General features: G+C 56.5%; 1 protein-coding gene across 2 annotated transcripts in view; it reads right to left on the reverse strand.

Annotated features, from left to right (window-relative positions):
• The window catches only part of VAV2 (vav guanine nucleotide exchange factor 2), a 230,501-nt gene that overhangs the window by 172,132 nt on the left and 34,183 nt on the right, over nt 1–24,186 (reverse strand). For both annotated transcript variants that reach the window (XM_054500142.2, XM_054500139.2), the window contains exon 2: nt 5,890–6,006. In XM_054500142.2, coding sequence (XP_054356117.1) covers nt 5,890–6,006 — 117 coding nt within the window. The remainder of the gene's footprint in view (nt 1–5,889; nt 6,007–24,186) is intronic.

The following is a 24,186-nucleotide window of genomic DNA, read 5'->3' on the forward strand; positions in this document are numbered from 1 at the left end:
ATGGATGGAGGAGTGAATGAATGAATAAATGAATGCTTTTTGTCTTCCCAAGGAATGACTCCCACACCATGAGAGACTTGGGGAAGCCGGGAGGCAGTTGTTTAGAAAATGAATGACAACAAACCCAGAGCCTAGACAAGACCTGAAACACCACAAACCTCCTTAAATAATAGGGGAAATGGCATTTCCTAAACCAGCCAGAGACACCAGCCAGCTGTGATGGTGAATTTTAGGTGTCAACTTGACTGGATGAAGGAACACCTGGAGAACCAGGGAAGCATTGTTTCTGGGTGTGGCTGGGCAGGGGTTTCCAGAGGAGACTGGCCTGTGAGCAGGTGAGGAGATGCCCTTCCTGTGGGCGGCACCATGCAAGCAGCTGGGAGCTCAGATAGAACAAAAAGCCAGAGAAAATGTGATTCCCTCTCCCTCTCCTGGAGCTGGGACTCTTGTTCTCCTGCCCCTGGATATCAGAACTCCAGGCTCTCCAGCCTTTGGTCTCCAAGACTTGCCCCACAGGTCCTCAGGCCTTTGGCCTTAGACTGAAGATCACACCATTGCTTCCCCGGTTCTAAGGCTTTGGGACTGGGGCCAAGCCCTGTCACCCCCATTCCTGGGTCTCCAGCTCGCAGAAAGCCTGCTGGGGGCCCTCAGCCTCCACAGTCGCAAGAGCCGATGCTCCCAGTCAGCCCCTCTTGTCTGCCTCTATCCGGCTGCTTCTGTCTGTCTGGTCTCTGGAGGGCCCTGACTAATGCACCGGCCAGTCCGTCAGGCTCCTTTCAGCCCTGAATGCTGTGAATGTAAGTAGGAGCCGATCAGACAAGGAGTAAGAGAGTCAGCTCTGCCCCTGGTAGCCCTGGAGTCCCCAGCCCCACATCCCCTTGGTTACCCCTGACCAGCCTCACCCACCCCAGACGGCAGTCAGTTCTGACTGCAGAGCTTTGTGTTCTGGGGAGAAACAGCTGCCACCCCCCTCCTGGGCAGGCCAAGGGTGGGAGGAACAGGGGGAGGGCATGCAGCCATATCTTCACGGTCTGAGGTTGCTGGAGGCCACCGAGCTCATTTGGAATGGCCAGGGCGTCCCTACTGGGCTGAGCTCAAGAACGACAAAAGATGAATCTGGACATGTAGGAAAGGCTCAGTAAACGCCCTGAAGAAATGAAAGGGGCATTCGCTCTTCATCTCTGTGGCCAGAGGGACCGATGCATGGAATGGCCAAGGAAGGAACCAGGCATATCAGCCCCGCCCTCCACACCGGCTCCTTGTGGTCAACAAGCTGGTGTGGGGAAAAGCAAGAGAGATCAGATTGTTAATATGTCTGTGTAGAAAGAAGTAGACATAAGAGACTCCATTTTGTTCTGTACTAAGAAAAATTCTTCTGCCTTGAGATGCTGTTAATCTGTGACCTCACCCCCAGCCCCGTGCTCTCTGAAACATGTGCTGTGTCAAACTCAGGGTTAAATGGATTAAGGGTTGTGCAAGATGTGCTTTGTTAAACAAATGCTTGAAGGCAGCATGCTCCTTAAGAGTCATCACCACTCCCTAATCTCAAGTACCCAGGGACACAAAAACTGCGGAAAGCCGCAGGGACCTCTGCCTAGGAAAGCCAGGTATTGTCCAAGGTTTCTCCCCATGTGATAGTCTGAAATATGGCCTCGTGGGAAGGGAAAGACCTGACCGTCCCCCAGCCCGACACCCATAAAGGGTCTGTGCTGAGGAGGATTAGTATAAGAGGAAGGCATGCCTCTTGCAGTTGAGACAAGAGGAAGGCATCTGTCTCCTGCCCGTCCCTGGGCAATGGAATGTCTCGGTATAAAACCCGATTCCATCTACTGAGATACGGAAAAACCGCCTTAGGGCTGGAGGTGAGACATGCGGGCAGCAATACTGCTTAACAAAGCATTGAGATGTTTATGTGTATGCATATCTAAAGCACAGCACTTGATTCTTTACCTTGTCTATGATGCAAAGACCTTTGTTCACGTGTTTGTCTGCTGACCCTCTCCCCACTATTGTCTTGTGAGCATGACACATCCCCCTCTCTGAGAAACACCGACAAATAATCAATAAATACTAAGGGAACTCAGAAGCCACGGGGATCTGAACGCTGGTCCCCTGGGTCCCCTTATTTCTTTCTCTATACTTTGTCTCTGTGTCTTTTTCTTTTCCAAGTCTCTCGTTCCACCCAACGAGAAACACCCACAGGTGTGGAGGGGCGACCCACCCCTTCAGCTGGGAGTCCGGGAGGCCAGAGACCAGCAGCCTCGGCAAGTCCCCTCCCTGCTCTGACCCTTCCTCCCCCCTGTCCACGGCAGGGACTGCAACAAATACGCCCCGGCCCGGCAAGAGGTCCCCAGGAGTCTGAGCACCTGGGCAGACCAGGCCGCAGGGAGGAGCTGGGCTTTTGCTTGTGTTTTGTTTTTCCAGAGCACCTGTCCCGGAGAAGCCAGGAGGTGCTGGCAGAGCAGAACCGTCAGGCTCCAGACTGTGGTGACCGTCCCGGCTCCCCAGCCTCCGCTGGCCCCAGGCCAGACTCCATTTGGAAGTGCTGACCACAGCTTGACCACGGTAGGAAAAACATCCAGGGAAGGAAGAAAGCACCGCCACAGAGAACAGGGCTGGCGGGGCCGAGGCCAGGCCCACCCTGGAGGGCAAGTGCGGGCTCCGGCTCCATTGCTCCCAGGGCGCCAGGACCCAGCACATGGTCCCAGGGGGCCCGGTCCCCAGCCAGCTGTCCCCGAACACACCACAGGCCACATTCACGCAGCCTCCAGGAGGCAAAGGGCGTGGCTCAGATGCGGAGACCAGAAGCAGCAAGGCCCCAGAGTGGTGGGGCCCTGGGGCACATGCGGCGCTGAGACCCTGCACACACGGCTTGACCTGCTCAAGGGACCTTTGAGGGTGGGAGTGTCACTGCCATTTTACAAATGGGACTTGGAGAAGCTGAGTCACTTGGGTGAGGCCGCACCCTGGAGATGGCAGGGCTGGGACTCAAAGCCAGCCTGCCGGGTTCCAAGTCCATGTGCTCAGCCACCTGCTCTGTCTCCCAAAGGTGCAGCCATGGCGTCTTTTTTTTTTTTAAGACAGAGTCTCACTCTATCACTCAGGCTAAAGGGCAGTGGCGTGATCTCTGCTCACTCCAACCTTCGCCTCCTGGGCTCAAGTAACTCTCCTGCCTCAGCCTCCCGAGTAGCTGGAAATGCATACGCCCACCACCACACCCAGCTGCTTTTTGTATTTTTATTAGATACAGGGTTTCACCGTGTTGCCCAGACTGGTTTCGAACTCCTAACTTCAAATGATCCGCCCACCTCAGCCTTCCAAAGTGCTGAGATTACAGGCATGAGCCACCACGCCCGGCCCAGCCATTGCATCTTTATGTATAAAATAATGCAGAGAAAAACAGTAGGCGCTGCCATCTGTGTGTGGAAGTCTGGACTTGTTTTAAGCGACCAGTGGGGGTGGTGGCAGCAGCGACCTGCACTTCACAAACACCTCCTGTGGGCCTTACCCAGGCTCCTCAGCTCAGCCCAGGGGTCTGCACGGTGACATCATCTCCATTCCCAGCACCCCACACGATGACTCATGGTCCAAACCCGTCATCTACTCCCAGCTCTCCACGAGAGATGCCACAGCTTGGCCAGCACCACCACTGACCGCCACGGTGAGACGTGGGGAGACCAGAGGCCAGCACGAGAAGAAGCCCCTTCTGCAGCCCCTCAGAGCCGCAGCCGCCTCACTGGTAACCACGGACGATGACAAGGGCTGCCCATTTGCAAACTGCCCGGCCACACAGCTGGCAAGTTGAATAATGAGAGTTTAATCCAAATTTATGTACGTCTTACATCACTGCATTCCGCCATAGCAAATTAAAAGCAAAATGAAATTATATACTGAATACGCTGCATTTTAACTGTTCGCCAAGAAGTAGATTTGGCCAGGGTTTTCCTGTATTTTTCTCTTTACAGTTATTATAAATACCAATTGCGTGTATAAGTATGTGTGTACATGTGAGACTTGTGTGTGTGTGAATGTGTGTGATACGTCCGTGCTGGGGGGCTGTCCATGGATATCTGTGTGAATGTGTATGGGTGACTGTATGTCTGTGAATGTGTGTGTGTTAAGTTGCGCATGTCTGGGTGTGGGTGTGAACATGGAAGATGGGTTCAAGTGTGTGTATGTGCGTTTGTGTGTGGTGTGTCCATGGGTGTCTGTGTCAATGTGTGTGTGAGACTGCATGTCTGTGAATGTGTGTGTGTGTGTATGTGAGCTGTGTGTGTCTGAGCGTGAGTGTGAACATGTGTGGGGTGGGTACAAGAAAGTGTGTGTGTGTGTGTGTGTGTGTGTTCTGAAGGACCTTCACTAAGTCCAGAACCATCAGCCTCTCCATTACCCAGGGCCCTGCAGGCAAATTCATCTCTGCTGTTTGCAGGGAAGGAGCAGGAGAGAGTTCCAAACCATTTCAAAACAAATCTGTAGGAACTGAGAAGCCACTCACAGGAAAGAAACAGGCCCAGGCCATTCAAGCCTCCCTGACTCCAGCCCAGCAGGCAAGCCCCTGGACAGCAGGACCCACAGGCCTCAACAGGCCATCAAACTCCCAGGCACGTGCGCTGCTGCAGGGGGGGCCTCAGTGAGTCATTTAAGAGACACAAACTTCTAAGAATTCGATGATTACACAGAGACGGGCTCATGGAAAGGTCCCCAGATCTCATGTCTGGAGAATTCCAGGAGCGAGGAAGGGAAGCACCAGGCCCGGTGGCTCCAGGAACGCCCTTGTTCCAGGTCCTGACCTGAGGCCGTACAGTACTTCCACACGCTCCTCTCAGAACTGACTTCTCAGCACGCGCCACTGCAAACCCAAATTCCCTCTGCGCCTCACAAATCACGCATTCACAGAGCATCTCCTTAGACACCAAGTCCCTGATAATGATGCTCAAATAATCCAGGCAGTAAATATCTTGTTATTTCCCATCAGCAGGTGGAAATCCATTCTCCCGGTGGTCCAGGAAGCAGTGTCTCCTAGAGGCAGCCCAACAGCAGGCAGGGGCCTGGGGCCTGGGGCCTCCTCGGCCACCGTTAGCACCTCCGGCGTCCAGCCCGGAATCCATCAGGAAGCTATCGAGGCCCTGATCTCATCCATTTCAAAAGAGTAACCGTGGAGCTGCTGGGCTCTGGAAGGCAGGTGGCCCCTGCGTCCCTCTGTACCCAGGCTCACCAGGAGGCCATCAATGAACTACAGCCTCCCGGGGCCTTTGCACCTGCCAGCCTCAGGGTCCCCTCATGTGCACCAGCCGGGCTCCTGCAGGACTGGTGCCATGTGAGGCTTCCTGAGAACACAGAGACACTTCCCAGGGTCACCACTGGAGAATACCCCTTCTTTGCCCAACACCTTCCCGGAGTCAAAGACAGCTCTGCTTGTCCCAGGGTAACTGAGATAATCCATTCACAGAGCACACAGTAGATGCTTTCCCCACCTCATCTCCCCAACCCCTTAGGAGGTGGTGCTAACTTCGGCCCATTCTCAGAGGAAGCATCAAGATTCAGGGCAGGAGGTAAATGCTCAGGGTCCCCTGGCTAGAACCGCAGGGCCAAGGTTGTCTGCGCTCTGCTCTTCCCCCACCCGCCTGAATTCACCACGCCTGGCCTCACCCTAACTGGAGGGAGAAAGGGGCCATCCCGTTGTCCCAGCCCCGACATACAAATCTGGCTTCCACACCTTCCTGTTTCTAACACAACCTGCCTGCACCTCCCAGACACGAGGGTGCAGAAATCCACTGGCTCTGTGTTGGAGCCAATCAGGCTGCTCCATGGATCTGGCCCACCTGCCGCTGAGCCAGCAAATCGGACACCACAGCTGGGCGACTGAGGCTGGAGAAAGTGACTGCTCACCTTTCCAAAGTCTCGCACATCGAAGAGGTCAAAGGGGTCAAACAGCTCGCTGTTCCTTAATCCGAATTTATCGTGGCAGACTTTCAGGAAGGTGCGTATGTTCTTCAAACACAGGAACTAAAGGGAAAAAACAAAGGGCAAGGAAAAACTTATTAAAACTGTAAGCCTGTAAAAACCACAACAGCAACAGCAGCAAGCTCTGGCTTCCGTGCGCCAGCACATCCAAGCTCATTCCTGTTTTCTCAGGAGGAAATGGGCTCAGAGAGATGATGAAACCCCCCGTCCCAAGGCTGGGGGTTGAGAAGCCAGGCCTGGATGGAAGTGGAAGCAGGCAGCCCAGCTCCACGTCCAAGTGTGTAACCACCACCACCCCCAGCCTTCTCATCACACAGCTGCAAAACCCCCAAGGCCTTTGCATTCAGAAGACACGCCACTCCCCGTAACGGTTGGTCAGGGCGGCAAGGCAGCGCCCTGGGCCCTCCATGACCATCCAACCCAGCCCTCCCAGGCGCACCCAGCACATGTCGAGGCCGACAGTCACAGCTGGGGCAGAATATGCCAGCCTTGAGTCAACGAGAATGGCTGGCGCATGCTCACGTGGGCACGTGCACAGGCGTGCGTACACACACGAGGCTTCTGACAAACACCAACACATCCTTCCTAATCATGGGTGACAAAGCCAACAGCCAGGGGCCACCCCCAGAAGCCACGGAGGACCCAGAGAGTGGCAGGTGCCAACTACAGTGGAAGGGTGGAGGAAGCACAAAAGCCAGAATTCCCAAATCAATGCATGGGTCATCTCCTCTCTGCCCATTGCCAACCAGTGAGCTCTCGGCCCTCACCGTGCCTGATGTGCCACAGGGGCCCAGTCCTCGTGGAGAAACAGCTGGTAAGGAAACTTATAATGCAGCAGGTGAGGTGGCCCGGGGGGCAGGCTCTGGAGTCACTCAGGCCCCAGGTTGGAATCCTGTCTGCTGACTCCAGCAGGGAGACCAGGGTGAGTGGTTATGCCAGGCCTGGTTTCCTACCGCCACCTGCCTCAAGGGATTAATCACGTGCCCTGATGACCAGAGTGGGCACTGGGGTGTGGGAGCCATCAGCCCCCCAATCCGGCTCAGCATGGGGATTCATAAGGGGAGGGCGTGGCACACACGGTCCAAGAAAAGCCCAGGATTGTTGTCCTCATCAATAACCGTCCCCTACGGACAAACTGCCCAGCTCCAAGAGAAGTTCAGAGAGCCTGTCCCTGCTCACTGGAAATTTAGACAAATAGACAGACTTAGACCTAGTGCAGGTCAGAATCAAAGCCTAAGAGCATAAACCAAGCAGCACTGAGAACGCCCTGGGAGCAGAGGGTCCCCCAGCCAGGACACACGCCCCTGCCAGCCCCTTCCCCTGCCTCACAGCAGGCAGTGCCCACCCCAGCCCCCTCTGCCTCAGGCCACTCCTCCATCCTAGCAGGGGTCGGCTGCTGTTCATAGACAACAGACTCATTTGTTTTATCCTAGAGTCCCTCTCTGTCCGCGCGCGCGTGTGTGTGTGTGTGTGTATGTGTGTGTGTGTGTTTCTGAACACTGGAGATTAACTGCAGTAATGATACTCCTTTATCCCTAAATACCTGAGTGTGTATTTCCTAAGAACAAGGACATCCTCTTCCATAATCACAGTACCTATAGCAAAACCAGGAAATTAACATGGACACCACACGGTTTTCTTATCTATAGACCTTACTTGCATTTCCTTAATACACAAAGGACAACCAAAATGTCCTTATAGCTAAAAGAAAAAAAAAAAAAAAACTGGCTCAGGTTCCAATCTGGGATCACACACAGTTTTCGCCACCATGCCTCTTCAGTCTCCATTAATCTGGTACAATCTTCTCCAACAGAACTTTCTGGAATGATAGGAACATTCTATCCATGTGCCATCCAATAGGGCAGCCACTAGACACCTGTGCCCACCGAACACTCGAAATGTGGCTAGTCCGGCCGAGCACAGCAGCTCACGCCTGTAATCCCAGCACTTTGGGAGGCCGAGGCGGGTAGATCACTGGAGGTCAGGAGTTTGAGACCAGCCTGGCCAACATGGTGAAACCCCGTCTCTACTAAAAATACAAAAATTAGCCGGGCATGGTGGCACACACCTGTAGTCTCAGCTACTTGGGAGGCTGCGGCAAGAGAATCGTTTGAACCCAGGAGGCAGAGGTTGCAGTGAGCCAAGATTGCACCACTGCACTCCAGCCTGGGTGACAGAGCGAGACTCCGTCTCAAAAAAAAAAAAAAAAAAAAGTGGCTACTGAAAAACTAGATTGCTAATTTTAAGTTAAATTTTAAAGCTACATGTGGCTAGTAACTGCTAGTTTAGACAACGTGAATATAAAACACTCCATGATCTTTGTTTTTCACAACCTGTTAATTCTGAAGAATACAGATACGAAAGGACAAATCCTGTGTGAGTCCACTTTTTTTAGGGGGCGGGGGACGGAATTTCGTCCTTGTTGCTCAAGCTGGAGTGTAATGGTGCGATCTCGGCTCACCACAACTTCTGCCTCCCGGGTTCAAGCGATTCTCCTGCCTAAGCCTCTGGAGTAGCTGGGATTACAGGCGTGCACCACCACACCCAACTGATTTTTGTATTTTTTGTAGAGACAGGGTTTCTCCATGTTGGTCAGGCTGGTCTCCAACTCTCGACCTCAGGTGATCTGCCTGCCTTGGCGTCCCAAAGTGCTGGGATTACAGGCGTGAGCCACCACGCCCGGCCGTGATTCCACTTACATGAGGCCCCTGTCAGATCCACAGGAGAGAAAGGAATGGTGGGCGCCCTCAAAGGGCTGAGCGATGGGGTGGTTTCGTGGGGAACAGAACTCTTGCTTGGGAAGACGAGAGAGTTCTGTGGATGGTGGTGATGGCGCTTGCCAACAAAGTGAATGCGCTTGACGCTACTGGACGGTGCTCTAGAGGAAGACCGGAGAAGACGCTGAGTTTTATGTTACGTGTATTTTACCACGATAAAAAGATTAATTAGGAGAGACATGGAGACACAGACCCACGAGGAGTGCATGTGGCGATGGGCCCCTTTCCTTAGCAACTGGGAGTGACACAGCTGTGGGCCAGCCACACCAAGGGTGGCCACTGTCGCCAGAAGCGGGAGAGGGCGTGGGACGGGCTCTCCTCCGAGGCCCCACAAAGGAGCTGTTGCTGCCACACACAATTGATTCAGGCTGCTGGCCTGCAGCCCTGGGAACGATAAGGTTCTGCTGCTTGAAGCCACCACCGTCGATGGTGCTTGGTTAGGACAGCCCCAGGCACTGGAGCTGGGACACGGTCGATGGTGCTTGGTTAGGACAGCCCCAGGCACTGGAGCTGGGAGCAGGCCTGAGCCGGGACAGGGGCTGCGCCCTCTCGCTCGTCTGCGCTGCTGCGCGCGCTGCAGCTTCCAGCCCGGCGCGACTATTTTTTGAATATGGCTTGTCTGTAATTTCCACTAAGCATTTATTTTCATTCTTCCTCAGCCTCCTAAGTTTAGAGTTAATTACACAGATCCCAACCATAATCACAGCCGGCCAGGCCCAGGCTTCCTTTTGGGCGCAGGATGGGCCAGAGCACCCCTTTCCCGTGGGCCCAGCAACTGCTGTGCCTGGCCCGGCCCCACCCGTGGCCACTCTGGCCACCCTAACCTTTAAGAAGTCCTCCTGGTGCAGCTCTGGGCCCAACCCAGGGTGGTCTCTGCAAAACTGAGCCACACAGGCTGATGCAGATGGCAGGGACAGGGACTGCATGGACGGGGACGACAGAGACCGGGACAAAGCCTGGGGGCCACGCCAGGCTCCACCTCGAGGGAGGCCACACACAGCCCGGCCTCCCTTCAGGGAGCGTTTCCTGTGCTTTCTACAGTTCATCCCATTTTCCACGAAGGTAAACTGAGGCACAGAGACTTAAGGACATGGGCACCTGACCAGAGGGCGGCAGCACCAAGAATGAAGCCATGTCGGCATCGGCCAGGGCAAAGGCCCTCTGAGAAGACGGGTGTGTGGGCAGGCACCGGGTCCCTCCTGCCATCCCTGCACCCCTTTCCTCAGTGGCCCGGTTTGCAAGGTCTGTGGTCGCTCCAGAGCCAATCAGAGCCTCAAGGTCCAGGTTCTAGACAGAGACCCTGACGGTTGGCAGGGACTGGACCCAAGGCTGAGGTTGCTGCAGGTGCATCTTGGCCACAGGGGCCCACTGAGGACACAGGCCAAGGGACAGTGGGCAAGGGAGGCCCAGATGGTGGTCAGTGCCAGGTGAAAAGTCCCCTGTCCATGCCCAAGCTGTGGGGGCTGGCTTCAGCTGTCACCTGTGGCTGCAGGAGCAAGCGACATTCTTCTCTCTCATTGATCCAACCTGGCCTTCGGGACCCCCCACAAAGGCAGCCACTGCTTCCCCCAGCATCCTGGACCAGCTGAGTGGCCTGTGGTCCAGCTGAGCATCTTAGACTTTAAGTCCAGCTGAGTGGCCACAGCAAGGGTCTGTCCCCAGAAAACAAGCCCTGTGACAAGGGTCCCAGGGCTGAGTGCCCTCTCCCCCAGGCTGGCGGCTATGGGGTCCCCACTGTGTTTGTCTAGGGCACTCTGAGGGGGCATGGGCTACCCCACCTCCTGCTCTCCACAGCCGCAGACTGCAGGGAGGGCTCCCACCCCTGGGCCCCAAGAATCCCTTGTCCAGCCTCTGCCGCTGCAATGAGAGGCAGCGTGTAGTATGCCCTGGAAACGTCAGCCCCTTTCTCTCCGGCCCATTCATCGGCAGCCGCAGATTTAATCAGGCTGAAATCGGATTAGTGTGGTGACACAGGCTCCATGCCCAGCCGCCCACCTCCCCAGGCTCAGCTGCACTGTCCTTCAGCTCCTGCAAGCCACCAGGGCGGGGCGTCACAGACAGGAGAGGCAGGGCAGGGCTGGAGAGCCAAGACCCCAGAGCCAGGACCCAAGGTCTGAGCCACAGGTGAGGCCCGAGGGCATCCTGGATGGCAAGCTTCACCGGCCAAGCTCACATGCTCACAGGACAGTCACGTCTCTTTAGGATCTCTGAAACAATCTATTGTGATGGGGACACAATGGCAGGGACAGGCTTCTCTGCCCTGCAGAACCCACGGCAGCCCACCGAGAGTGGGGCACCCTTCAGCCTATCTGGGCCCTTCCACTGCCCCTTACTGGCAACGGGTCACCCGCAGTGCTGGAGTGGGACACACGACAGGCCTGCCTCACCCTCCAGAGCTGGCATCTAGCTGGCCTGCCCTGAGAGGGGTACAAAAGGGGAAACTAAGCCGGGGGAGGCAAATCCACTTGCCTGAGTCACACAGCCAGCCCGCCTCAGCTGGGGAGTTGCAGTTTGAACACAGGTGGCTTGGCCATCGACTCCTGGGCAATGGGGATGGAGTAATGGCAGAGCTTGACAATGACCACAGGCAGGGTGGATGCTGACGTGCACCAACAGCCAACTCACTCACCACCTGCAGAGCCTGTGAGGTGTGCACTGGCCCATGCACAGACAGACAACCAAGCTCCAGGCAGTGAGCTCACGGGTAGGCCCAGGGTTCAGGGGCAAATGGAGTGGCCGGGATGCGAAAGGGCGGCAGGCCCCCGCCTAAGGAGATGGAAGAAAGTCCTGTCTCGCCAAGGATGGCGGCAAAAGGCCTGCATCTTCAAGGCAGGTGCCACACTGTCTCAGGGGCTGACTCCCCGGCCCCAGCTGGGCCATGCAGGAGGAGCGTGGGGCCAGGCTGACCTTTATGGGAGGTGACCCTCGCTACCCCCTCCTCCCAGAAGAGCTCGGACAAGTCTCCTCATCTGCACAGTGAGGCTCTGGCACACAGCTCTAGGCCCTTCCGGCCAAGACTGGCTACGCGTCTCGGTGCGCTGACTCACAGTGATTATAGGCGCTCCACGGCCGCCAGGTTTTCCAGAAGGCCAGGCACTGGGCTAAGAGCTCCCTTGAGTCACTGCAGCAATTCCTAATTTACAGATGAGGGAACTGAGGTTTCAGGAGGTCACCTGGCCTGCCCAAGGTCACTAGCAAGGATGTAACTGAGCTAACAACAGATCTGGGATGGTTTGACCCCCAAGGCCAGACTGCTGGCCTTTAAGCTATCCTGTCTATGGGTTTCTGGGCAGGGAAATCCCATTTTTTTTTTGTTTTTTAAAATGACAACAGTACTTTGACGAAAACTCAGTCTGTTCAGAGGAGATGGGGAGGCACTGAGTGTAGGAGCCCGGACTTTGGGCTTGAGGGGCAGGCCCCACCCACAGAAACCAAGGCTTGGGAATGGGGCCAGAGAGGAGGGGGCTGAGGTGATTGATCGGCATACAATAACTAACTAGCACATATGCGCCATTTCACAGCCCGCTAGCACTTTCACATCCACATTTGCTCCGTCAGATGTGGAAATGGAGGCACCAGAAGGCAGGTGACCCGCGATCTGAACCCAGGCCCGGTTCCCCTCAGGATGCCCCCAGCCTCTGGCAGGCCCACCCCCGGGAAAGTCCCTCTGGCTGCCCCACCAGGAAGGTCAGGGGCCCGGGTGTCCTCAGTCCCAGGAGTGACACTCAGCTGGGGGTGGGGTCCTGCAGGGAAAGCCCCAAGCTGGGGTCTCCAAATTGCCTGGCCCAACCTTCCCCATCCATGTAGATTGTCACCAACAGGCAGGGCTCCTCCCAGGTCTCTGGCTGGCATCCCTGAACCACCTACTCCTGTCCTGCACAGTCCTACCTCCCCCCGGCCTCTTGCACACAACCACATTCCAGTGCAGACCCCACAGCAGGTGCTCCAGGTGGGGACAACCCAGGCCTGCTCCTACTCAACAGCCACACAGCTTCTCTGTACCTCAGTTGCTCAATCTGTAAAACGGGCAAGGAGAACCCTGCCCTCTGACTCCCACAATGCTGGGACTCTCACTCAAAATAAAGAGACTGTACTGAGGCCACCTCACTGGGGAAGTCCAGAAGTCCCCTGAGACACTGGTCACTGGAAGAGCCGGCATGGGGGTTGGGGGGGGGCACAGTTGGCTGCAGCTGAGGAGCAGCCACACCGCACGAGAACCTGGGCCCTTCATCACCATGGTCCCACCCTGGAGCTGTTAGCCCGCCACCCCACTGGCCTTTAGTTCAAAGCAGAGCTCCTCAAGGCAGCTGCCAGGGACTGGGGGAGGGACACAGGCCGACAAGGGACTTCTGGGGCCCGGCCTCAGGCTCTCTGCTCGTGGCCAGAGCAGCCCAGCAACTGGGAGGTGAAGACCCCCACCCCACGTGCCCCTTGCTGCAAAAGGGAACCTGGGCACCACAGCCCTGAAAGAAACAGGGCACCACAGCTTCTGGGCCTCAGGAGAACAGGCACTCTCTTTTCAAGCCCCTGGGTCTTTCTGAGCAAGTCGGGATCTCCATGTGCAGCCTCCACGCTCTGCAGCAAAGGCTCCAGAAGTACCCACAGACATAGATAGACATAGTGCGTTTTCTTGAAATACTTCAACAAGTGTCACTAACACTGCGCTTAGCAGAGAACGATTGCACGCCTGGCTGCTCTGCTTCCGGCTGGAGTGGTGCTGACTCCCTGGGGCCACAATGCTGCAACGTGCTGATCAGAAGCTCTGACTGGCAGCTGAGGATGTCTTTGATCAATAAAAAAATGGGAAAACAAATTAATTTCCTGTTTTATTTATGCCATGCTCATTCCAAAAACCACTTAAAATAGCTTGGTTACTATTCAACAGATGCAGCTTGATGGAATGGATCAAATTTGGGGCCCATCAGGTAGATAAACAGGTGACCCTGGGTGACAGGCTGGCCAGGTGCTCACGGAGACAGGAGCTGAAGCCGTTTGCTCCCTCTGGGTCCCAAATGCCCTGGACAATGCCTAGCCCATCACAGGGGCTCAGTATCTGGTAGACGAACAAATGAACCAATGAATTAATGAATGAACAAATGAATGAATGTCTAGGAAGCACTCTTAGGTGCCCTCTGACTGCTGACACCTCTCAAAGGGCCCTGCTTTCCCCTCAAGCAGCAGAGAGTCCACGATGCCCTCCAAGGCGTCCGGGGCCCCCAAGGACAGCCACTGCTGCTTAGGTGGCAACCTCGCTTCCAGAAGCAACTCTTCCGAAAACAAGCAAGCAGGTGGAACGTAGGGTCTGGCCTCGACCCCTTATTCCTGCACACATCAATGTCACCTGCACAACTCCACACACCAGCCCACCAGGGACCCATTAGCTGGTCAGATCCAATAACGATTCTAGCGTGGGGCGGGGGTGGTCCCTTATCGCCCATTTTACAGACGAGGAGACCGAGACTCAGGGAGGCCTGTATCTGCATTAAAACTGGTCTGTCGTCGGGCGCAGTGGCTCACGCCTATAATCCTGGCCCTTTGGGAGGCCAAGGCGGGTGGATCACCTGAGGTCAGGAGTTTGAGACTATCCTGACCAACATGGTGAAACCTCATCTCTACTAAAAATACAAAATTAGCCAGGCATGGTGGCACATGCCTGTAATCCCAGCTACTCAGGAGGCTGAGGCAGGAGAATCGCTTGAACTCGGGAGGTGGAGGTTGCAGTGAGACAAGATTGTGCCATTGCACTCCAGCCTGGGCAACAAGAGTGAAACTCGTCTCAAAAAAAAAAAAAAACTGGTCTAACTTGACAGTCATCAACACTGAGAGGCTTCCCAGGCCATCACCAGGGCCCCCGCACTGAGGCCTTTGTGAGTGTGTGTGCGAGACAGAGTCTCACTGCATCAACGAGGCTGGAGTGTAGTTGCGTGATCTCGGCTCACTGGAAACTTCGCCTCCCAGGTTCAAGCAATTGTCCCACCTCAGCCTCCTGGGCAGCTGGGACTACAGGCCTGTGCCACCATGACGAGCTAATTTTTGTATTTTTAGTAGAGAGGGGGTTTCCCCATGTTGGCCAGGCTGGTCTCAAACTCCTGGCCTCAAGTGATCCACCTGCCTCGGCCTCCCAAAGTGCTGGAATTACAGGCATGAGCAACCATGCCCAGACCACACTGAGCCCTTAAAGAGACGCTGCAGTGCAGGGCTCCCAAGGCAGACATCCGAGCCCGCTCCAGCTCATTCACTGCTCCAGGCAGGGAAAGCACAGCTCAGCCAGGGATTGACCGAGGAGTGTCGCGAGTCGATTTTGTCTGGACAATTGAACATGAACACTTCCTTCGCTCGGGCCCATTTCCTCAGCTGTGCATGCACTAGGGCCAAGGCGTCAGGCCAGCAGGCTGAGTAATGAACCCGACCTGCCTTTGCGCGTGGCCTCACATGTGTGTCCCCCTTTGCCCAGCTGGGGTGTGGAGCTGCTCTACCTGCTGTGATCTGGAGGAGTGGGGTGGTGTTTTCTTCGTGCACATCAAGGTCTTCAGGGGCAGGCAACTGGCAGAGAGAGGGGCAGGCCAGATCAGCAGGGCAGGCGGCCCGCGTGCCCTCAGGAGTGGAGCTCCCCCCACCAAGAGCAGGCAGCTTGAGCCATGGCTGCTACCTTTGTCCACAGGAATGACAGAAAGGGCTGCATCAACAGCATGTCTCATTTCACTATTCTGTAAAGGTTTCCAGCATTCTGAGTCTCACCAACACTCAATGTGCTAAAACAATGTCCGGTGGCACATCCACTTTCTCCAATAACAAACAGCGCCCGCTGAGTCCGTGCCTGGCGCAGCACTAAGCCCTTGACATTCCTCTCTGGTTCATCCTGCTAACGTGTTCAGGAGCTGTCACGTATCCCTGGTCTACAGGTGCAGAAATGGCTCGGGGACCACCCTGCTCATCGGGGTAGTGAGGGGAGGACCCAGGTCTAATCCAGGTGGTGTGGTCCTGTCCCCATGGGAGCCCCACGGTATAGGCAAGAGGCAGCCTACTCTGCGGACAACCTGGGAGGAGGGAGGGTCCCGGTTGGCTCGGGTGAAGGCAGAGCTAGCTGCACACCGGCTCTGTCGGTGGGTGCCTCTCCATCCCTCTGACACCAGCGCTCCTTGGGGGAAACATGCTCCTCCCTTACGCTGGGCCCTCCTGCTTCCCAGGGCACCTCCCAGGATGACTACCAAAACGCGACTCACAACGCACTACACCACCTCAGCACTGGTAGAGGGAGCCCTCCAAGTCAGACCCACAGAGGCAAGTCCCTGCCCTTAGCAAGCTTCCGGACCCCTGTCTCTGCACACTTCCCCTCCTTCCCCCAGGACGCCCTGACCCAATTCCGGTGCCTTCCGTCACCTTCCACGAGGTCTCCTGGCCACTCCCACCCCCAGCTTTCCGGCTTTGGTTCATCCAAGGTGGGCTGGGGGCCCTGGATGCTGGAGCGTACACGTGGCTGACACTTGGCACCCGCTAGGGCTCTGAGCCTTTGACTATGCAGTTCCTGTGGCCTGAGTACTGTTCCCTATCCCCGCTTCCTGACCTAGTCTCTTTCAACCCAAGCCCAGCTCATGAAAGGAAGAAATGGCCTTTCTCCTCCACTGTAGCTGCCCCCTCGAATGGCGGGTCACCTGCTCACCACACTCCAGGCAATGCTGCTGCGAGATGGGAAACGGGCTTCCCAGAGAAGATGCCAGAAGACTCAGAGGGCCCAGCCAGCTGTCTCCAAAACAGGGCCCTGGAGGCATGGATTCGAAATGTCTGCTACCAGAGCTCAGACCCCAAACTCCAACCTGCAGCATGCAGGCAGCGCTGGGTCCAGAATCCCAGAATCTTCCCAAAAAAGGGATAGGGCAAGGTTGCTTTGTGGCTCAAGGCCAGGAGGTCCCAGAGAGGCAGAACACCTGCCCCCGCCCCGGGTGTCTCCTGCTATTTAGGGGCTTCACGCTCAGCTTTTCTCACAGTCCGCTCCTGTGCAGCCTGATTTCCAAACAAGCTCTGCTGCAAACTTCAAGCGCCCAGCCGCTGAGAACCAGCAAGGACCAGCAGCCATGAAGTCCAGGATCCCCAGTGCTGGGGCTCCCACCCTCTGCCAGGGTCTGTCTGTCCACAGCCCCTGAGCCATGGGGAGTGGGTTCTCAAAGGCTGAAAAGTCAAGATCTCAAGAAAAGAGAGACACTCTGGCTGCCCAGCAGCCCTGGGCACATGCAGGCAGGGCCAGGCCAAGCTGCAGAATTGCCCCCTCCATTCTGACGGTCAAGTCCTTCCTCAGCAGCACTCGAGGGGAAACCGAGCAAGAAAAATCAATTCTGGAAAAGCCTCATTTGGAAGTCTGAGTGGAGCAGGTGGGCAGCTGGGAGGCTCCTATTCAACTCTGCTCCCCATTCCAGTCCACAGTCAGACACCGAATAGGCAGCACCTACCGCGTGCTAGCCACGGCCCCGCTGTGCCTGTTCAGAGCCAGCAGCTGAGAGAGGTCTCAGCTTTCCACGCCTGCTCCCCCGAAGCCCTCCAAGGACCCACCTCTGCTGCTGACGGTGGGTTTAAGCCAAGGCGGGGGGGTATAAAGAGTGGCCCACATCATCAGGACTTCAAGGTCAGGGTCAAACCAAAGGTTTTCTATAAAGCTAGCAGGAAATTACTTTTCTAGGATTTCTCTTTATAACCATCTTCCCTGAGCCGGCTTCTGAGTGCCGGGGGGTTCAAATCCTACTATCTGGCCGCCTGGCTCTGAGCAATTAGCCCAGATGCACGCCTGCGCCTCGGCCCTCCGGGTTGCTCTCATAGGACCTCAGCCCCTCCTCTCTGCTACAGCCCACAAGCCGTCTGTGAAACGGGCTCTTGTCTCTGCCACCTCATTTTCTCCATTTCTTCCCCCTTCCGGAAAGCGGCCTCCGAGGTCAACATGAGGGCATTCGCACGCTCTCTGGAGCGCCCTATCTCCAGCACAATTGGACAATCCAACTCCAGACGGACCCAAGCAGAGGACGCGATTCTTCCCGTTCCCCCACCACCCACTAAAATTAAAGCCAAATGGATCCCTTCACAGCCTGCAGACACTGGATGATCGCTCTCCAGTGTGAAGGAATGATTCTCACTATTATCCCTTCCTGCTGGGCTAAAAATATTGAAGGTAAAATGCAACCGCAGCACCAGAAAGCTTCCCAAGCAGGGGGGTGAAACCGAGCCTCCTTCCATGATCGGAAACCAAAGGCAGGCACGGCCCCCGGCTATGGAGGCAGCAAGGTGGGAGGCGGCCTCTTCCCCTGTGGAAGGCCACAAGCCAGCCACGCAACAGCAAAGTGTCAAAAACTCTTCTTAGCCAGTTGCCAAACGGGCAACTACGGAGGCTGGAGGACAAGAGCTGGCACCCAGCAGGGTCAGAGCAGGAGTGGGACAGGCACTGTGGGGCTTTCACCCTGAAAGAGTCCCTCACGCCTGCCATGTCCCCATTTGGAGCTCCTGCTGGAGCCTCTCCTGCAGGTGCCTACAAAGCCCCACCCACCGGGGAGTGGCTGTCACCCGCCAGGCCACCCCAGCTGGACCCAATGTGGCACTTCCTCCGCAGCAGTCCCTGTGCTTCGTGAGGCCCATATGTGGGAGCTGGGAGCGCTAGACCAGAACCCCTCTCAGCCTGGAGCCCTGGGACCTGCCCTTCACCTCTCAGAGCCTCAGTTTCCTCAGCTGTCAAGCAGAGGTGGCAGTCATACCCACAGCAGCTGACACCAGACCACGGGTGGGTCACTCACCTTGTGCTGGGGACAAGGCTTTTAGGCTGCTTGGCTCTGCTACAGGAACATGATCTCCAAAGCAGAGGAAAGCAGAGGCGTTTTCCCCATTTTACAGATGAGCAGAGAGCAGCTTCAGGAAGTGTAGTTATCTGCCCAGAGTCTTAGGCAGCAGCTCAGGATGCTACAGCAAAATCCCACAGCCCGGGAAGCTTATAAACCCAAGGGCTTCCTTCTTGCAGTTCCAGAGCCTGGAATCCCAGTGCCAGCATGGTCAGGTTCCAGTGGCTTCTCCTTACACAGCAAAGAGTAGAGAGAAGCAGGCCCTTTTGGTACTCTTAAAAAGGGACCATCCTATTCATGAAGGGTCCGCTTTTATGACCTCATCTAAACCCAATTACCTCAAAAGGCCCCAGCTCCTAATAACGTCACATTTTGGGGTAGGGCTTCAACACAGGAATTTTGGGGAGACACAAACATTCAGTCCATAACAGCAAGTGTAATGGGTTGAATGGGTGGGCCCCAAAGAGGCAGGTCTGAATCCAGACCCTGAGAAGCCTATTTGTGACCTTACTTGGAAAAACAGTGTTTGCAGGTAAAATTAAATTGATGCTCTCAAGGCTAGGTGCGGTGGCTCACGCCTATAGTCCTACCACTTTGGGAGGCCGGGGCAACAGATCATGAGGTCAGGAGTTCGAGACCAGCCTGGCCAAAGTGGTGAAACTCCATCTCTACTAAAGACACAAAAAATTAGCCAGGCATGGTGGCACGCACCTGTAATCCCAGCTACTCGGGAGGCTGAGGCAGGAGAATTACTTGAACCCAGGAGGCGGAGGTTGCAGTGAGCCGAGATCGCACCATTGCACTCCAGCCTGGGCAACAGAGCAAGACTCTGTCTCGAAAAAACAAAAACAAACAAAAAAACCTGAGGCTCTGGAGATAAGATAATCTCAGATTACCCAGTAGGCCCTAAATCCAAGTGTCCCTAGAAGACAGAAGACAAGAGGCCGTGTGACAACAGAGGCACAGATTAGGGTGATGTGGCCACAAGCCAAGAAGTTCCTGGGGCCACCAGAATCTTGAAGAGGCAGGATGGATCCTCTCCTACAGCCTGCAGAGGTTGCACAGCCCCACTGACACCTAGAACCTGGAGGTTGGACGGCCCCACTGACACCTAGAACCTGGAGGGAGCACGGCCCAACAGGCATCTAGAACCTGTACGGCCCCACTGACACCCAGAACCTGGAGGGAGCACGGCCCCACTGACACCTAGAATCTGGAGGCAGCATGGCCCCCCACTGACACCTAGAACCTGAACACCTAGAACCTGGACGGCCCCACTGACACCTAGAACCTGGAGGGAGCACAGCCCCCACAGACACCTAGAACCTGGACGGCCCCACTGACGCCTAGAACCTGGAGCACGGCCCCACAGACACCTAGAACCTGGACGGCCTCACTGACACTTAAAACCTGGAGGGAGCGCGGCCCCACTGACACCTAGAACCTGGAGGGAGCACAGCCCCACAGACACCTAGAACCTGGAGGGAGCACGGCCCCATGTACATCTAGAACCTGGACGGCCCCATGGACACCTAGAACCTGGACGGCCCCACTGACACCCAGAACCTGGAGGTTGCACGGCCCCACGGACACCTAGAACCTGCAGAAAGAGCACAGCCCTTGGGACTAGAACCTGGAGGGAGCATGGCCCCACGGACACCTAGAACCTGGAGGGAGCACGGCCCCACGGACACCTAAAACCTGCAGAAAGAGCACAGCCCCTGAGACACCTAGAACCTGGAGGGAGCACGGCCCCCACAGACACCTAGAACCTGCAGGAACACAGCCCCTGGGACACCTAGAACCTGGAGGGAGCACGGCCCCACAGACACCTAGAACCTGCAGAAGGAGCACAGCCTGCCAACATCTAGAACCTCCAGAGGCAGCACAGCCCTGCCAACACCTAGAGCTTCCAGAGGAAGCGCAGCCCTGCTGACACCTTGGTTTCAGACTCGTGGCCTCCAGGGCTGCTGCTGGAAGGCGCTGGTCTGTGGTTCTTTGTTGGGCAACTCCGGTGGCCAGCTGGTGGCAGGCAGTCCTGTGCCCTTGGTGCTGTGCCCCCCAAGCCCACCACAACAGGCACTTGGAGTGACTGTGGGATGAATGGGCACACAATGGAATGAATAGGGCTTGGATGAGAAACTGAGGCAAGAGTTCTCCTAGTTTCTTCCACCCTTTGTTCCCGTTCATGCCAGCATGGATTTCGCATTGCCCTGCACCCCAGCTCGGAGCTGGGAGGCCCTGGGCCTGGCACACTGGGGCCCTCTGAAAATGTGGTTTCGATCCCCGGGCTCAATTCAGGGCTCTTTGGGAAGCAAAGTCCCCAGAGGGACTCTGGCAGGGTGGGAAGTCAGGAAGCACCTGTGTGGAACCTCAGACCCAGCTCCCTCTGACCACCATGGGGCCCAGCTTCAGACACCCTTGAGTGGGGACGGGGGCTCAGGCACAGGGTGGGGCACCTTTCCGGCAGGGAGATGCAGGTTCAAATCCTGAAGGCCCCCCACACCCACCCTGGGAAACCCAGCTCCCACGACCCCGGCTCCAGGCTAACCACACGTCTCAGGCTCCCGGGCCTGCCTGTCCAACAGCTGCCTCCCCAAAGAAGGCACCTGGCCCGAGTACCCCAAAACCAAGACCTGTGGGCCTCCATCCCTAGGTGTCCTCCCTCTGCAGAAGCACCCACTGCTTGCCAGAGGCTGCAGCCAGCACCTGACAGGCAGTGCTTCCCACCACCCCTTGCACAGGCAGGTGGCCCCACATGTGGGACAACCCACTGCACGTGTGACATTCTGAAGATCCTAGCACTATAAATGCCAAGGGATGTAAAACATCCTTCTCAACGTGCAACAAACACGGCCGAAACTGTCACCGAAAGCACCGCACCTGTCTGCTGCTGGGGAATCACTCCGTGGTTAGCACCAATCATTTAGAGAAGAAAGAGTCAATTGTGATGTTCTGTTACCATCCCAGACATTTCCAGGGATTTCTGAGAAGTGGCGTGTGCCTGGTGTCCCTCTGTCCATCTGTCCATCCGCCCACCAGCACCTGCTGAGGGCCTGTGGCCCTGCATGCATGGCCCAGGCTGCCAAATCAGTTCTGTCACCATGGGGCAGCAAGGCACAAGGAGGAGCAAGTGCGTGTGAGACGCCCAACAGGAGAGGGGCCTGCACTTCAAGGAGCTTTCTCGCCTGGTGCTGGAAAGGACCCAAAGTGCTCAGTGCCGCAGCAGCACATCGCAGGTGCACAGTGAATCTGAGTGAAATCCACGCGCGCCTGAAGGCTTCCAGAGGAGGCATCGCAGGTCCAGCCATGGGAGGTTGGGGGGAGTGGGTGCCACACACCTGCGGGGCAGGTAGGGGATGCTGCTGACGCTCGGGCAGGGCAAGGTCTGTGATGTGTGTGTCCTCATGTGTATGCGTATGGGGTGCCCATGCACATACATGTGGGGGTGTGCAGGTGCATGAGGGTGTACAGGTGTGTGTGTGTTCATGTGTGTGCACATGTATGTGTGCATGCTCGTGATGTATGTATGTGTGGTGTGTGTGTCTGCATTATGATAAATAAAGCTAAGCAAAAATACATCTGCAGGAGAGCGAGGACTGAGATAAATCATTCTGAACTCCAAACAGGTGGAGGGTAAGATGTAAACAGATTTTTCCTGTTGTTTAAACATTACTTCGTTTTCATTATACTGCTGTTTGCGTGCAATGAATGCAAGTGCACTGAGGTGAGGAAAAAGGAAGGCAGACACTCCTTCCTCCGGCTACCCCACAGACACCCACACCATGAGAAACTAGGGCACCCCTGCAGATGGGAGGCAGCGGTGAGGTCGCCTCCAGGCTCGGCCAGGGGTACAGGAAGGGCAGAACCTGACCAGGCTATTTCCAGCCAGACTCTGCTTCCTGTGGGGAGCTCCTGCCCCTTCAGGTCCTAACCCTTCAATCACTCAGATTCTGGGGACCCCACGGGGGGCAACATAGTCATGCCACCCTCCACAAGCCCAGCCAGGGAGTGTGGCCCCATTGCCCAATGCCAAGGCGAGGCTCCTGGCTGCTGAAGCTGAGTCGGAAGCACGGCCCCCACACTCCTCCTCACTCCCCCCCCACGCTCCTCCCCACTCCCCACACTCCTCCTCACTCCCCCCCCACGCTCCTCCCCACTCCCCACACTCCTTCCCACCCCCCTGCTTCTCCCAACTCACCCCATACTCCTCCCCACTCCCCCTGCCACGCTCCCCCAACTCCCCCCATGCTCCTCTTCAGTCCCTCCAATGCCCCCCAAGCTCCTCCCCATTCCCCACATGCTCCTCCCCACTCCCCATGGTCTTCCCCACCCCCACGCTCCTCCCCACTCCCCCCGCTCTTCTCCACTCCCCACGGTCCTCCCCACCTCCTCGCTTTTCCCCACTCCCCCCATGCTCCTCCCCACACCACCACTCCCCCCCACGCTCCTCCAACTACCCCCCACTCCCCCCACACTGCTCCCCATTCCCAACGCTCCTCCCCACTCCCCCACACTCCCCACACGCTGCTTCCCACTCCCCCCAACGCCCCTCCCATGCTCCTCCCCACTCCCCCCACTTGCACTCCACTCCTCCCCACTCCTCCCCACAGCTCTGGCCTCCCCAAGCCCGAGGGGAGCCCTCTAAACCCTCCAGCTCAGGCTGCTCAGTGAAGCTCAGTTCCTGCCTCTTCCGCTCAGCACAAGGGCACGGCCCCTGCTGGAGGCCCCTGCTCCGGGGAACTCTCGGACGGGCAGCAAGCACCTCACTGCCCATCTGCTCCTTTCCTGCTTACTCACAGAGTCAAGACCTGGAGCCCACGGGGCCAGGAGGCACAAAGCACAGCTTCCCGGGTGACCTCGGACAAGTCGCTGACCCTCCTGGAGCCTCAGTTTCCCCAACCCAGTGGCTCTGAATGAATTCCCTGGATTCCTGAGGAGGAGGGAGCTTCCTCACTAGTTCACAGGGAGAGAGGGAGGGAAGGGGGTTCCGACACTTTAAAACAGGTCTGCAAGCCAGGAACTCGATGATCTCCGGAGGTGCCATGATCCCCTCGTCTACCCAGCCTCCCCTGGGCCCCGCAGCCCGTCCCTACCCTGTGACCCTCAGCCCAAGCCCCTGGGGAGGGTCTCTGGTTCTCAGCCGTGGGGTTGGGCCCAGCGGGTCTGGGGGCCTGGTGGGGAAAGGGGTTCTAGGGTACTCTGTCTTTCCACCTTTCTGAGTTTCTTCTTTTGCTTTGTTTTGTTTCGTTTTGTTTTTTTCCAACGAGTAGACATTACTTTTAGAATTTCTTAAAAAGTTATCTCAGCTTTGGGTTGGGTTAGGGAGGAGGGAGTCCTGTGAATGTATAAAAAGCACGCAGCCAGCTAGTTTCTGAGAAGTCACAAAATGCGAAGATCAATTGAGAAGCTGTGCTTTCTGGAAATTCCAGGCGAACCAGCACCAGGCCCCTCGGCTGGCGGCCAGAGCACCAGGGGGCGAGGGAGCGGGAGGGGGATTCCCTGCTGCCAGGCCAACAGCTAGGCCAGACAAGGTCAGGAATGCTGCAGCTGCAGCCTCGCCTTCCGCCCCCACCCAGGCGGGAGCCCAATGGGAGGGAGGCTGCCCCTGCCAGGGCCTGGGACAGAGCCCT

Source organism: Pongo pygmaeus, chromosome 13, assembly GCF_028885625.2.
Source record: "Pongo pygmaeus isolate AG05252 chromosome 13, NHGRI_mPonPyg2-v2.0_pri, whole genome shotgun sequence".
NCBI lineage: Eukaryota > Metazoa > Chordata > Mammalia > Primates > Hominidae > Pongo > Pongo pygmaeus.